The sequence below is a fragment of the Ambystoma mexicanum genome, chromosome 4p (assembly GCF_040938575.1).
Source record: "Ambystoma mexicanum isolate Mex_15411 chromosome 4p, UKY_AmexF1_1, whole genome shotgun sequence".
In the NCBI taxonomy this organism is placed as follows: domain Eukaryota; kingdom Metazoa; phylum Chordata; class Amphibia; order Caudata; family Ambystomatidae; genus Ambystoma; species Ambystoma mexicanum.
Window position 1 is genome coordinate 1023368011 of NC_090927.1, and position 15389 is coordinate 1023383399.

At 48.1% G+C, this 15389-nt stretch overlaps 1 protein-coding gene across 3 annotated transcripts in view; it reads left to right on the forward strand.

Annotated features, from left to right (window-relative positions):
• Window positions 1-15389, forward strand: part of TBC1D32 (TBC1 domain family member 32) — a 2506374-nt gene that overhangs the window by 1766280 nt on the left and 724705 nt on the right. For all 3 annotated transcript variants that reach the window (XM_069606604.1, XM_069606605.1, XM_069606606.1), the window contains one exon: window positions 10789-10877. In XM_069606604.1, the coding sequence (XP_069462705.1) occupies window positions 10789-10877 (89 nt within the window). The remainder of the gene's footprint in view (window positions 1-10788; window positions 10878-15389) is intronic.

Here is a 15389-nt window from a genome sequence, read left to right on the forward strand (position 1 = left end):
CCCTACTGGCTGTCAGGCTCTGGGGTCAACGGGCTGAGCTGTGGGTAGCCGTGATTCGGACTCGGAGGGGCAGTCACATACCCTTGCCGGGGAGGTGGCGCAGGAGTATCCCATATTCTACGAGCAACTCTATGGCAGCGAAGGAGGGGGACAGATGAGGAGAAACTGGGCAGATATCTGTGGGGGATGTCCTTGCCACGTCTTCAAAGTACCGAAAACGAGGAGATGGAAAAGCACATCACCCAAGAGGAGGTGTTAAAGGCAATTGCAGGGATTAAATTGGGGAAGGCCCCAGGAGAGGACGGGTACACAGTTGGGCTCTACAAGACCTTTGCGGGACCCTCACCCGACACCTGGAGAAGCTATTGAATCACATCCTGACAACAGGGATGCCCCCCCATCATTCGGGAGGGCGTTAATAATGGTCATTCCAAAAGCAGGTAGAGACCCAGAGTGTTGCAAGTCGTACCTTCCCATCTCCCTACTTAATGTTGATGCAAAATCTTCACCAGAGTGCTAGCCACGCGAATGGATGGAATTATGCCAAAACGTATCCACTCAGATCAGGTGGGTTTCATCCAAGATAGGCAGGGGGTCGACACCTTGCACAAGACATTGCACCTGATGTAGGCCTCGGCGGGGAGGCAAGGGAACACGGTGCTGGTGGTACTCGATGCTGGGAAAGCTTTTGACCGGTTGGACTGGGGCTTCCTAGTTGGGGTCCTGCAGACATTTGGGTTCGGGTAGGACTCTGAGAGGTATACAGGCACTTTATGTCACCCGGTGCCTTGGGTGACTGTGAATGGGAGGCTTTTGAGGTCCTTTGAACTATGGAGGGGGCCAAGACAGGGTTGCCCACTCACCTCTTCTGTTTGCGCTAACGCTGGAGGTGTTGGCCGAGCAATTTAGGTTGGCCCCACAGGTGGAGGGCATTGTGGTGGGTGAGAGGGAGTTTAAACTAGGACTTTATGCAGACGATGTACTATTGCACCAGGTGAATCCCACCAGCTCCGTCCCGATGCGATGGCAGTAATTGAGGAATACGGGAAGTTCTTGGGTTTTAAAGTTAACAAGGAAAAGTCCGGGATTTTTCCCTTTGCTGCAGAGAACCTTAGGGATGTTGAGGTGCTTAGGCCCCTGGGGTTGCAGATACAGCTCGACAGTATTGGGTTCCTATGTCGTAAATCTCCCCCCGTCTCACTGTGATCGGGATCTCCCTTGTTCGGCCGCAGGACACTTCCTGTGGGTGGTTCGGGTCTTGAATAGACTTGCCCGAGCCTCGTTAGGTTGAAGGGTGCGTTCAGACTTCCGGGATGTTCGTGGTTCCAGGGTATCCAGGATTATCGATAAACAAGTAAAGTAGGGGGGGAAATCCAGGAACAGGAAAAAAGGCAAGGAAGGAAGTAAGAGGATCAAGGAAACCAATGTAGAGAGCAAACACACGTCGGGTCACTACCGAAGATAGCGTTGAGACACACGGACCCGCAGGGGCGTGACCAATTTATAGTACGTGCCACGACGTGAAAGCTAGTGCGTAGCACGGAGCTTGGTACGGCCATGTTGGGAGGAACAAGGAGTACAAGCCCTTCGTGACAATGACCATGAGGTCCAGAAGGGGCAATTTCGCCGGGTCATGACAGCATGCCCCCTCCGAAGACTGGTTCCTCCAGGCTTGCCTGGGTGAATAAGATGGAATCTTCTGAGCAAACGAGGGGTCTTTAAATTAGAAACTGGTTCCCATGTTCTCTCGCTAGGGGGGTAGCCTTCCCACTCGACCAGATATTGTAATCGACCCCTTCTATACCTGGAATCACATATCCTGGACACCTCATATTCCAACTGGTCGTCCACAACAACAGGTGTGGGTTTGAAGGGTTTTCGAGTAGAACTAACATAGGGTTTCAACAGGGAAGAATGGAAGACTGGATGTATCTTCTTCCAGGAATCCGGGAGCTTAAGTCGGAAGGAGACAGGATTGATGATCTCCTTTATAGAAAATGGACCATAATAGCGAGGAGCCAATTTGTTTGGTTGTAGATGTCAAGGTAACATTTTCGAGGCTAGCCAGACTTGATCGCCAACTGAATAGGAAGGTGATGGTCTTCTCTTAGAGTCCGCATATCTTTTGGTTACAGTCTGGGCCTGTTTTAACTGATCCTTGGCCTCTCTTTGTAAGTCGCTCAGCGTCTGAATCCAAGAGTCAAGGGTAGGTACCGGAGTAGATTCTGGAAGAACTGATGGTAAAACAGACGGATGATAACCTTGACTGCAAAAGAAAGGGCTGATCTTGAGAGCTGAATGATCTGAGTTATTGTAGGAGAATTCGGCTAAAGGTATAAGGAGAGACCAATCGTCTTGAACCTTGGTGGCAAAACAACGAAGATATTGTTCCAGGGTTTGATTTACTCGTTCCTTTGCCCCATTGGTTTGTGGATGATAGCCTGAAGAAAGGGCACGTTGGATTCCTAGAACACGACAGAGATGTTTCCAGAATTGTGAAATATACTGAGGTCCCCGATCCGAAATAATCTTGGAAGGGAGGCCATGAAGACGAAAAATATGTTCCAGGAAAATTCCAGCAAGTTCTGAGGAAGATGGTAGTTTATACAATGGTGTAAAATGAGCTAGATGAGTGAACAAGTCAATGGTTACCATGATGGTTGTATATCCTCGGGAAAGTGGTAATTCAACAATGAAGTCACTGGCAATAACTTCCCAGGGTCTGGTTGGCAACGTAGGTTGTAGAAGCAGACTCGCCGGCCTCTGATTATCGTATTTGTTCTGACTACAAATTGCACAGGTCTTGATGTATTGAACTACACTGGACTTCATCCCTGGCCACCAGAACTGTCTTTGTATAAGACGGAAGGTGTTGGTTACCCCTCGATGGCCAGAGTGAAGAGTATCATGGCATAGATTCATTACCTTCTGTTGAAGTTCTTTTGTCGGAACGACCACTGAATTGTTCTTGAATAAATATCCTTCCTTGATTGTCAAACGCCAGGGATTTTTCTCGGATATGTCCTTCCAGAGTTCAGATGATTGAGTCTGTACTTTGATTTCTTCCAGGAGATTGATCGCTTGAGCTACAAAGATTGTAGGTGGAAACATTTTAGGCTAGATCTTATCCTCCAAGGGAACGTAGTCAGGACGCCGAGAAAGGGCATCGGCAATCATGTTTTGCGGTCCAGGAACATGTGAAATTTGAAATTGATATTGAGCAAAGAAGTAGGCCCATCGAGCTTGTCTACTGTTCCTGCACTCCATGGATTGTAGGACCTGAAGATTTCGATGATCAGTACTGACTTGAACCGGATATTTAGCACCCAGGAGTAGATGTCTCCATTCAGTGAAGGCATGATGAATGGCCAATAACTCCTTCTCCAGAACTGAGTAGTGAGTCTCGCTGGTAGTCAGGGTCCGTGAAAGGTAAGCAATGGGATGTTCCAACTTATCATCGGATTCTTGTTTTAAAACTGCTCCTACGGCGTAATTGGAGGCATCTGTTTCCACTAGTAAAGGACGATTTATGTCAGGTTGGGCCAGGATGGGGGCCTGAGTGAATTCTTCTTTCAAGCGTTGGAATGCCTTGTCTTGTGGTATAGACCAGTTGAATGCAACGTCTTTCTTCAGGAGATTAACAATGGGTTGAACAATCTCGGAAAAGGTGGGAATGAATTTCCAGTAGAAGTTGGCAAGCCCCAGGAAGGATTGTATTTGCTTTACAGATGTTGGGACGGGCCAAGCCAGTATGGCCTTCACCTTTGAAGGGTCCATACTAATTCCTTCTGAACTAAGGACAAACCCCAGATAGTGAACTGATGTAACATGAAACAAACATTTTTGTGGTTTGGCTAAGAGTTGATTTTCACGGAGACGTTGAAGTACTGCCTTTACATGTTCTTCATGTTTCAAGGAATCCTTTGAGAAGATCAATATGTCATCCAGGTAGACGATAACATTGAGAAATAACATGTCAGAGAACACCCTATCCATAAAACGCTGGAAGACTGCGGGAGCATTAGTCAGACCAAAGGGCATGACTAGGTATTCAAAGTGACCAAAGGGTGTTCTAAAGGCTGTTTTCCATTCGTCTCCTTCCCGGATACGGATCAAATGGTAAGCACCTCGGAGATCCAGTTTCGTGAATATCACTGCACCTCTCACAGCTTCAAGGATATCCGAGATCAGGGGTAGTGGGTATCTGTCTTTCAGGGTGTGTTGATTTAGGCCCCGATAGTCCAGGCAAGGTCTGAGCTCTTTGGTATCCTTTTTAGGAACGAAGAACAATGAAGCACCAGCTGGTGATTTTGAAGGTCTTATGGTGCCGTTCTCAAGATTAGTGTCTAGGTATTCCCGGAGGGCTCTCTTTTCAGGTTCTGAAAGGATAAACATCCTGCCAAAGGGAATCACTGCTGCGGGTTCAGTATCTATGGCACAGTCTTCGGGTCTATGTGGAGGTAAGGCTTGAACGATGGCAGTAGAGAATACATCAGCATACCCTTGATAGATCTCTGGAACTTGTACAATATTAGAAACCATGAGTGGTGTCTCTGGACACCTTGGTAGACTTTTAGGGGCTGTGACTGAGGTATCCAGGTTTAAACAATGGCTCATACAGAACTCCGAGTCCAGGAATAAGGATCCGGCCGTCCAGTTGATATAGGGATTGTGCCTTTGTAACCAGGGCACGCCCAGAACCAAGGGGTAATGGGCTGATTTTATAATGTCAAACACAATTCTTTCTTGATGATGATTTATGGAAAGATGGATCTCCCTTGTTTGCAGACTTATGGGTCCTGAGGAAAGAGGTCTTCTGTCAATTGCTTCCACTGGTTGTGAAAAACTTCTTGCTTCATATGGAATGTTATGACTTCTGACCCAATCTTGATCAATGAAGACTCCCATTGCTCCGCAATCCAACAAGGCCAGTATGGGGTAGACCTTGTCCTTGGATGGCGATAAAAAGGCCTGTAATATCACCAATTTGTTTTGTCCAGGAGAGTTCAAGGATGGAATTGATGTGGAGCAAACATCGCTCTCCCGAAACCTTGCTCCATTTAGGATTGGGAGCTGGCGTTTCCCGAGCGTTGGGGAGGAGCCAGAGGACACTCTTTAACTAGATGTTTATCCGAGGCACAATACATGCATAAGCCTGTGTGTATTCTTCTTAACCTTTCCTGCAGGGAAATTGGTCCACGAAAGGCTCCAAGTTGCATGGGTTCAGAATCAGTGCTCCGACTCTTGGCAGATTCTGTCCTTGTAGTATTCTCTAGGGAGTTTCTTTGAATTGATACTTTATTCTTTTTCTTTTCGGCCTTTCTTTCTTGTATTCTAAAGTCTATTTGCATAGACAAGTCCAGGTGGGCCTGGAATGAACTAGGACGTGCCACCCTGGCTAACTCGTCCTTAATCTCTTCATTTAGACCTCTGCGAAACAAAGTAAAACTGGCTTCCAGGGGCCAGTCCGCCTCTTTGGCTAGCTGTTTGAATCTGGTAACATAGGTCAACATGTCTTGGGATCCTTGTTGGAAGTCAAGTAACTTTTCTTGAGCACTGTGATGAACCCTTCATAATCATCCAGGAGAGCATCCCCTGAATTGAGTAAAGGAGTGGCCCATGTAAGGGCATTACCGGAAAGATGTGATGTTATGTAGCCCACCTTAGCCCTAGGAGTTGTGAAATAGTAGGGCTTGAAGGTAAAATGTACCAGACAAGAATCCACGTAAGGTCTTTGTTGAACCGTCGTATTTATCAACCACTCCTCCCAATAATACGCTGTCCTTGTTCGCGGAGTCCCGTGACAAGACGAGCTGTCTTAGCGCCGCATTCTCGGCTTTTAAATTCTGCATCTCTGTGGAAAGTTCTTGCATTCCGCGCATCAGGTCCTGAATAGCATTCTCCATGGTAGAATCCGTATTGATCGTTTGGCGTCTCAAACTGTCGTAAATCTCCCCCCGTCTCAACTGTGATCGGGATCTCCCTTGTTCGGCCGCAGGACTCTTCCTGTGGGTGGTTCGGGTCTTGAATAGGCTCGCCCGAGCCTCGATAGGTTGCAGGGTGCGTTCAGAGTTCCTGGATGTTCGTGGTTCCAGGGTATCCAGGATTAGCGATAAACAAGAAAAGTAGGGGGGGAAATCCAAGAACAGGAAAAAAGGCAAGGAAGGAAGTAAGAGGATCAAGGAAACCAATGTAGAGAGCAAACACACGTCGGGTCACTACCGAAGATAGCATTGAGATGCGCGGACCCACAGGGGCGTGACCAATTTATAGTACGTGCCACGACGTGAAAGCTAGTGCGTAGCACGGAGCTTGGTACGGCCATGTTGGGAGGAACAAGGAGTACAAGCCCTTCGTGACAATGACCATGAGGTCCAGAAGGGGCAATTTTGCCAGGTCATGACATCCTAGTTGTCACCATTGTCAAACCAGGGGAGGATTTAGGTGTTGCTAACTATCCCCCTCTCTTTGATAAGTTATTTGTTGAGATGGAGACTTGGGGCAAGGCCCAGTTGTCATGGAGGCTTAATGCCATAAAAATTAACCTGCTCCCCAGAGTACTATATTTGTTTCAGATGTTGCTGGTTCGGGCCCCAGTGGCCTACCTGAGAGAAGCCAAATCGAGGATCCTGCGGTTCCTCTGGCAGAACCAGAAGCCTAGGATGGGATATGACACCTTAATTTTACCAAAGGATCGTGGAGGGATGGGTCTCCCAGACCTTATGCTATACTACAGGGCGGCACAACTTAAGGCAATGGTCCCACACCTGAAGGAGGATCCTGGGAAACAGTGGGTCTACCTGGAGAACCAAAATTTGCTTCCAGCAACGGTGGGGGAATGGCTTTGGGTTCCCAAGGGGAAGCTTCCAAGGAGAATTCGAGAACATCAATTTCTTGGGGTTCATTGGGAGGTACTGGGTATGGGTGGTAGAATTGGCGGGATCACTACATGGCCCTCTCCATAAAGCCATATTTGGGCTCCCCCGGTGCTGGATGCCATACCAGAGGTGGGGAGGTATCAGGCATGGTTCGAGAATGGACTCACCCGAGTAGGTCAGTTGTGGAAGGGAGGGAAATTTGTCAGTATCCAAGAGTTGGAAGAGGCCCTAGGCATAGGCAAACTACCACTGCTACTTTACCTTAGATTGAAGGGCATATTCACAGCTGAAAAGTGGAAGGAGCAGATTCAGAGGGATATCACTCCAGTGGATAAGGTCTTGGACGGGCACACAGACATGAAGGGCCTCATTTCACGCCTCTATGGGACCTTGTTGGAATCAAGGGGAGGTGCGGTTCAGGGACTTTGCCGAAGGTGGGATAGGGATCTGGTTAGGGAGCTGGATGAAAACCTCTGGTAACAGATGTGTCGGAGAGGCTTTAAGACATCAATATCTTGCCAATATAATCTCCATGGCGTTAAACTACTACACCGCTGGCATTATGATCCGACACGATTCTCCAAAATGTTTTATACAGTGAATCCCCAATGCTGGCATGGCTCTGGCATGGTGGCAGGCTACTGGCATATGTGGTGGGACTGTCCTAGAGTGCAAGTGTTCTGGGCAGAGGTCCTGGCCTGGATTAAGGACGCTGGGGCAGGGGAGTCTGTGTTGGATCCCATGTTGGTGCTTTTTGGTCTTCAGGTGGGAGGACCACTGGTACGCCCTCCCCCATTGGTACATTTTCTCCACCTGGCGGCGCAGGCATGCCATGCCAGACACTGTTTGAGGGCTGCACTCCCTACACAGAAAGTGTGGGCCAATACAGCGAAGGACATATATTTCATGGAAAAGATCACGGCAGCTATCCATAGGGGTGTGGGGTGGATGCTACTGTAGAAATGGAGTGGCAACAGTTTTGCAACACGTTTGGGTGAAGGGCTAATGGACAGGCGTAAGGTGTTCTACGAATTTGGTGCAAATAAGACATATAACTTGAATGATGCTAAACTGGGTAATGTGCTCTCAAAACCACTCGGAAATTGAGTTATCCGTTTGTGTTTTTGAAACCTGGATGCAATAAGCATAGTCCTTCAGGGGGAGGAGGGTGCGGGGAGGGGGGTGGGGTGGATTTGTAAGGGTAAGTCACCATATCAAAACGGTTGTTGGGGGCATGTAACATTAAAAGATTGACTGTCTTGAAAAAAACAATAAAATTCAATGTACAAAAAATGAATAAATTACTTGACGTAATTGTGTTCGTTCTGCTCCCATCTCCATCTTCATGGTATATGCTTGGATAGTACCCATTAGAAGAGCAATGTACTCACCTACGGTAATGTTCTTTCTGATGATACAATAATTACTCCCAGAGGTTCCCCCTACCCTACTAACTCAGTCCTCAATTGTTTTTCTACAGTCACATAAAACCTAAGTTTCCCCCCTTTTTTATCTCATGAGTGGCAGTTTTGCAGTTCCTTGTGGGTACCTGAAGTCAAAAGGGTAGAACTGAGGTGAAATGGCACTGGCGGCTCTGAGCTTCTGGCGAAAAAACGTTCATACCTGAATCCGCCTGATGCACATTTTAGAAAATGAGGAATCTGTGAGAGGAGTTACCATATCCAGCAGACAAAACATTACTGCCCGAAGGTAATTTGTCCTTCCAATTTTTGACCAGGAGGATAGCTCAGGGTCAACATGCTCGCCATGGAAGCAAGACGGCACAGAGCAACACAGGTTCGATCCCCGGGTCCACGCTTAGAAACCTCTCGGTATTAAGCGAGCTATAAATAACCCATCATACCAAGACCAACAGGGTCATCATGAGGTACTACCAGCGGCTTAACGGAAATCTTGGCTTACCGTTTCGCCACCCGATATACCGCTATTACTCGGATATTACAGCCAGTGGAATAACAGTAAGTGCCCACTCCGATGGAATGGGATGGGAAACACTGAAGGACCGGCACCGCTGTTAACAGTGCCGGTGCGTCAGTGAAATTATCTGCCGGTAGGGGCCTGAACTACCAGCAGATCAGGCCTGCCGGTAGTTCACTTCCCCTACTGGCAGACTCTTAGTATGCCGGTCTGGGAAAGGTGCTGAAACACGTTGTTACCGGCACCTTTTTCCAGACCGGCATAGTAGTACTGAAGCCACAAGTGTTACTTTTATAACGAAGGGGATGGCAGAGTTTCACACTAACCAAGATCCTGAAGCGGAAAGCACTGTACATATTGTTAATGTAGACAGAATTCTAAAATTCTACATGTCCAGGCCAAAGGAGATCAAGCAATCGAAGGACATTTTAGTTATATGTGGGGCTCCTAACCTTGGCTACTTAGACAACAGGGCTCAAGTCGAGGGTGCACGCGGGGGGGACGGAGTCCAACCACTTTATTCAGAGGGTGGACTAAGTCCCCCCAGCTAAAATGAGCAACATTGAATGTCCTCTTTGAATTTATTAATTAAAGCCGACCTCGGGGATCAACCTGCAGTCAGCTGGAGACTTCACCATTGCACTCTATGACCTGATGAAAAATAACAAACTAAAGTTGTAATGTCCCATTTCGGTACTGCAAGTCACATGGAAAACATTTGTATTCGTTCTTGGAGTTTAAAACATGCATACCGTTTAAAGAAGTATTCAAAAACACTATTAGAAGAAAGTATCCTCTCTTGGTTTTGTGTGTGTGTTGATTTTATGAAAGGCAAATGCCATTCGTCCTGTTCAATTTGGGTAGTTATGCAAAGGCAATTTAATGAAATGTGCATATTTCACCTTGATATGCTAATTTCTGGCCACGTCACATCGCATTGCGCTTGCTGATGAGTCCCCCCACTTTAATTTTTAGGACTTGACCCCTGTTAGGCAACCATAGCAAATTGTGGTCCTGTATTCTGCAATCCTACACACTGAGAAACGTCATCCCTCTCAAACTTTTCATGCCCATTTGGTAAAGGCAAAAACTGCTATCCCTTTCTGCGATATTCAACTTTAGAGGATAATTACAAGTCGGCAACACGAGCTACACCCTAAGAATTTTGCAAACACTATTGGTTGGATCCCAGTGCAAGAACTGACACCCGGTTTGACCAATGGGTTCTCAGATACCTCTTCAGTTATGTGTACAGTGCTTTGCAGTCGCCTGTGTGTATAGATCAAAGGGGACGGGATGTAGGAGTAAGTGAAAGTTACTCACAGTTTTGACCACTTTTATTTGAGTCCATTGTTCCTGGCCCTCCCACAGTGCCCTGTAATAGGTACAGTGTTTTCCTATTAATAAAAGGACTGACGGTCAGGAGGGAATCATGCTGAAGGGCGCTATTGTTCGGGGCATGACTTCATATGCACTCTATTCCTGTTCCTTTTTCAGTGGCAATATCTCACGGGTATGAAGGAAATTGGACTATTGGCTATGAGTGCAGTAATGACTCCAGAGTTGGTTTTTCACATTGCTTCCCCACATCTGCAAGGTGCAGAATGAAGAACATAGAGGATCGCAAAATAATTGATTGTCTCTGCCCAATCATTGGCAGTACATATGGTTCACGGATGTGTCAAATGTTTCTTGATTCCAGCCCCAGCCACATTCAGTTATCACAAGATGTTGTTTCAAGAAGTTTAGAGGTTTCATTGGCACAGAATGATGCATTAGAAACACTGTTTCACCAGAGGTGAGTCACTTCTTTAAAATGACCCTGTGCAACCAGGGATGTACCCCTACTGCATATCCGTCCATTGGTTTTTGAAAGTTCTGCTGCTCTCTATTGTTGTTAGCTAATGTTGCATGTTTTGTCATCCTTCTTCTGGGAAATCTAATGTTTCTTTGGTGATTGTCTCATTTCTAGGATCTGATTGATAGGCTTATCATTTTAAATTCTGAAGCAAAAATCCACTCCCTATTCAACTTTGAACAGTCACATATTTTCGGTCTGAGGTAAGATGACGTATTACTTATTTTTTTCAGAATGTACGAATAATTGCTGTAAATTTGGTCAATGACTGGACATGTATTGGGATAGTGTTTATATGTTAGATTTATTTTGGAAACGTGTCAAAACCGTGTGACTTCTGAGTTTCCTTTCTGCATCCGAGTAGCCCCGTTCCTCGTTTATTTAGTCTTGTTGAGTGTATTTCTACCTTTGCCACTCTATCTACCTAGCCATTAATGTTCTCCCAGCTGAATGTTTCCTCCAGAATGTTTGTCATCAATCATGTTGGCCCATTAGATACTGCTAGCACATAAACTTTCCATTTAGAAGAAAACATCAATGTTTCTGTGAACCTCTCAGCCTGGAGGGCATTTCTCTTCGCACAGGTGATGGAATTCCAATCTGCGCCACTGCTTGCAATCTTTAATATCGTCCCATAGACGCTTGAAAGTTTTCCGCGATGATCCAGCGATAGTTTTCAGGTTGGACCAGACGCTGCTCTAACAGCATTTCTTAAGGGCAACTGCTTTTTGCACATTTGTGGATTTGGCTGCAAATCACAAACAGTGAGCTGAAAGCTTCGAGAGTAATGTAGCATAGCTTGATGTCCTTGAAATATGTACTGATGCTTGTTGGGTTGGAAGCAGACCAGACGTTTCTACTGTAAAACACTCCTAAAGTTACTTTTAGTGCTTGTTTTTTCCATGCTTTGGGAAATGCCTTAATTCCATTGATCTTTCAAGCACAGTGATTGAATATCTTTTTCACCATGCCCCTTCCCTCCCACACATGTTGTCAACAGCTAGAACAAAACCCGTTTGCATTGTGCACTACGTATGACAGTGTCGACGACACGAAAACGCAGCGAAATGGAGGAGGCACACGGATTACCCGGGCAGTGTCTTCCCTGGGGATCCCCCGCTCCCCCCACCTTTGTGGGAGGGAGGGTGAGGCGCTGGGGCAAAGTGGCGGCAAGGGAGGAAAAGACAGTGAAACGGAGAGCGCGGCAAAGCCAGAGAAAGCCTGCGAAGCAGAAAGCGCGGCAGAAACCAAGAGAAGCCCGCGAAGGGCTAACAAAAGAAAGGGAAGGGGTTTCCCCCTTTATAACGAGCAGGGTCTGCACGGAGGACAGCATCCAGCTGCACCCGTGGGACACCCGCTCGTTGGTACATCGGAAGGAGGTTCTCGTTTAGAGGGTTCGTTGGACGTTCGTTGTTTGCTTTGGAGAAGAGGAGCTCGCTCGAGGAAGGCTGCAGCCCCGGGAGCCGTGTCGCTGTGGCTGCGCCTAGATAAGCTGGATCAACATCGGCTCTCGAGCAGCTGCGGCGCTTCATAGAAGAAGGAGGTAGCGGAAGTGATCGCCTCAAGCAGCGCGGCACCAACGAGGGGAACAGCCGGTGGACATTGCAGCCTACCAAGGAGACCTCGGCGAGGGTGCGGTACCGCCTACCGGTAGCGGGAGTCTCGGGTGAGGGCGAAAGGGAACAGACTTGTGCGCGGCACCTGTGCCGAAGTCTGCGTCGACATCACCGAAGCAAGCAAGCAGCTTGTTTTCATTCTGGAACAGGGCAAATCGAATTAGCTGCAGCGCATCAAGGAAGGAGAACGCTGAGGGGAGTCGGCGCAGCATCGTGCCTCTGACAAAGGGATCAGCTGGTGCACGGTGGCCGAGGCGCCCTAAAGGGGATCGGCTGGTGCACGGTTACCGCCCACCAAGCAGGGCACGACGAGCGTGCGTTACCGCAACAGGAAGCGGAAGGTGCCGCCTGTCCTTGCCAGTTACCGCCCTGAGGAACACAGCTACGTGCTTCTTCAAGAAAGCACGGTTGAACGGGAACACACAGGCAGCAGCCCCCCCTGCGAAGGGTCCTAGCGGCGGGAGGGTAAACATTGTTGCCGGTGGCTCACAGATCAACAACAGAGCTACAAACTCGTCAGGAAGAGCTAGCTTACTACAGAGACAAAGAAGACCCATAGGAACATGGACATGGATGCCTTTATGGCAGTGGCCAAGTTGGTGGTGGCAAAGCACGGCAGCAACTGGATGGAATCACTGGTCAGTCATCCAGGTGGTAGCCAGGCTGGCACCAGTGAAAGGCCCGAATCACCATTAATGTTTCAAGAGGATGAAGATTTGAGGGACCAGGAAGAGGAAGAAATGTTGGAAGAAGAGGAAGTAACGACAGGAAAAAGGAAAAGGGTGATGACACAGAGGGCCAAAGCAAGTAAAGAACAAGCGGCGAGCAACAAGAAAGGCAGGGTTGCGCCCGCTAAGACCAAAGGACGGATGCACAAGGTTGTAGCCGTACCGGCACCTGCACCTGTGCCAGCACCCATGAACCAAGGACCACCCAACACGCCTGAAGCCAGACCGGTGGCGGTGAGGGAGAATGGACCACCTTCCATGTAGGTGGTGAAAGGTATGGTGTTGCAATATATGCAAGCCTTGGGGAGTGGGGGCAATGGGCCACTCTTGAGTGGGGATGTTAATGCGTTTAATGAAATGGGGAATGGGGCTACTGTTTTTCAGCAGAATGATGTAACACCTGTCCCAGGGGGGGGGGCATTTGGGAATTGCCAGCCAACTGGAAGTCCCTCTGGAATTGGGGGTCCTGGGACGGGCGTGCAAGGGCTGGGGGGATGGCCTAATACGCTGTCTTTGAATGGGGGATTCACCAACCTATGAGTCAAGGGCCTGGCATGACAAGTAGCGGTGCCTCTGGGAATGTCACGGCAGTACAGGTCCCGCAGGGCCAGCAGCCTTCAGCGTTAAACACCGTAACCCCATCGGTTGGGGTTGGCACAGGGAATCAGTGGGTTTCAACCACTGGAGGGGTTACTCAGCCAGCCACCTGGTGGGGGCAAGGGGTAGCCGACATGGGAGAACCCCAGGTCACCATTGCTGGGCAAGGGGGAGTAGGGGGTACTATGACTCAATATGGAAGGACTATGCCCGGGTTTGCACCAGTTAGGGTGTCAGTGAATTCGTTGTCATGGCACATACCGATGTCAGTTAAGGAAAGGGTGTGGAAGAAAGAATTCATTGATATTTTAGAGTTTGTGGGGATGGAACCATTAGGTAATGGGTTGAAGGAATTATCAGAGAAAGAGAAGGAGAAAAGTGAGAAGGAGTCACCCAAAACTGACGCAACCATACACAATTGGATCAAATCCTTTTTAATCTATACTTCTATAATGATAGAAAGTCACACACAAGACGCCTCAGAAATGCTAGCTTACTGCCACTACATACAGGACATTTATCTAAAAAGAGGAGGCGAAGGCTCGCTTCAGTACGATCGGGCATTTCGTTTAAAAATGCAAGTATGGCCTGCACTAGCGTGGGATGAGATGGATGTAGGAGGTGTGGTGGATAAACCTGTCCTCACGAGCGAAGGGAGTGAGAAAGCCACGGGGGAAAAAACGCAGGTTGTATGGAGGGGCAGAGGTGGTTACACCAGGCGGGGAAGGTCGTCCTTTCGCGGGCACTCCTCCTGGAGTAACAGAACCAGCTACCAGGGGGAGCAAGCTGAATGCTGGAGGGTCAATTCAGAGGAGGGGTGCCCGTTTGGCAAAACTTGCCGATTTAAACACCCAAAGGGAGGAAACAGCAAGGAGCACAGCTCCTCAAGCAGTGAAGGGAGACACAGAGGCAGCCCTAAAAGCAAAAGCAAGGTTAAGAAAGAATGAAGTCAACAATGTGCTGTCAGAAATTATCCCGCAAAAAATGTGTAATGAATGGATTAAAGGTGGGCTACCAACCCCGGTTAATATACGAGCTATGACTCCATGGTTGAATACGTATCATAACAGTGAGGATGCTAGGTTGTTGGGGGAGGGCTTCAGGTGGGGGTTCAAGATCCCATGTTCAGACAGGAAAAGGGGCACCGAGGCGCCCAACTTGCGGTCGGCATAGGGGATGCCGGAGGTGGTGGGGCAGAAGGTTGCCAAAGAGGTCGACTTGGGCCGGGTGGCTGGCCCATTCACGCACCCTCCATTCTCCAACCTGGTAATATCACCGTTAGGGCTGGTCCCCAAAAAGGAGAAAGGTCAATACCGCCTGATACATCACTTATCATTTCCAGTGGGGGAGTCGGTCAATGATGGGATAGGAGATGATAAATGCAGGGTGCATTATGCCACCTTGGAGGACGCTGTGGAAATGGTGAGGGCGGCTGGAAAAGGGGCACTCATGGGGAAGTCAGACATAGAGTCTGCATTCAGGTTACTACCCATACATCGCGATAGTCAGCATTTGTTGGGTTTTAAGGTTCAAGATCTGTATTACTTTGATAAATGTCTGCCAATGGGGTGTGCCATTTCTTGTGTTTATTTTGAAGCATTTAGCACCTTTTTAGAATTCACGGTGAGACAAGAATGCCAGAGAGGTACAGTGCTGCATTACCTCGATGACTTTTTGTTCATCGGGAAAGAGGGAACAGCAGAATGCCAGGACATCATGCATGTCTTTCAAAGGTTGATGAAGGTAATGGGGGTACCACTGGCTGAAGGGAAAA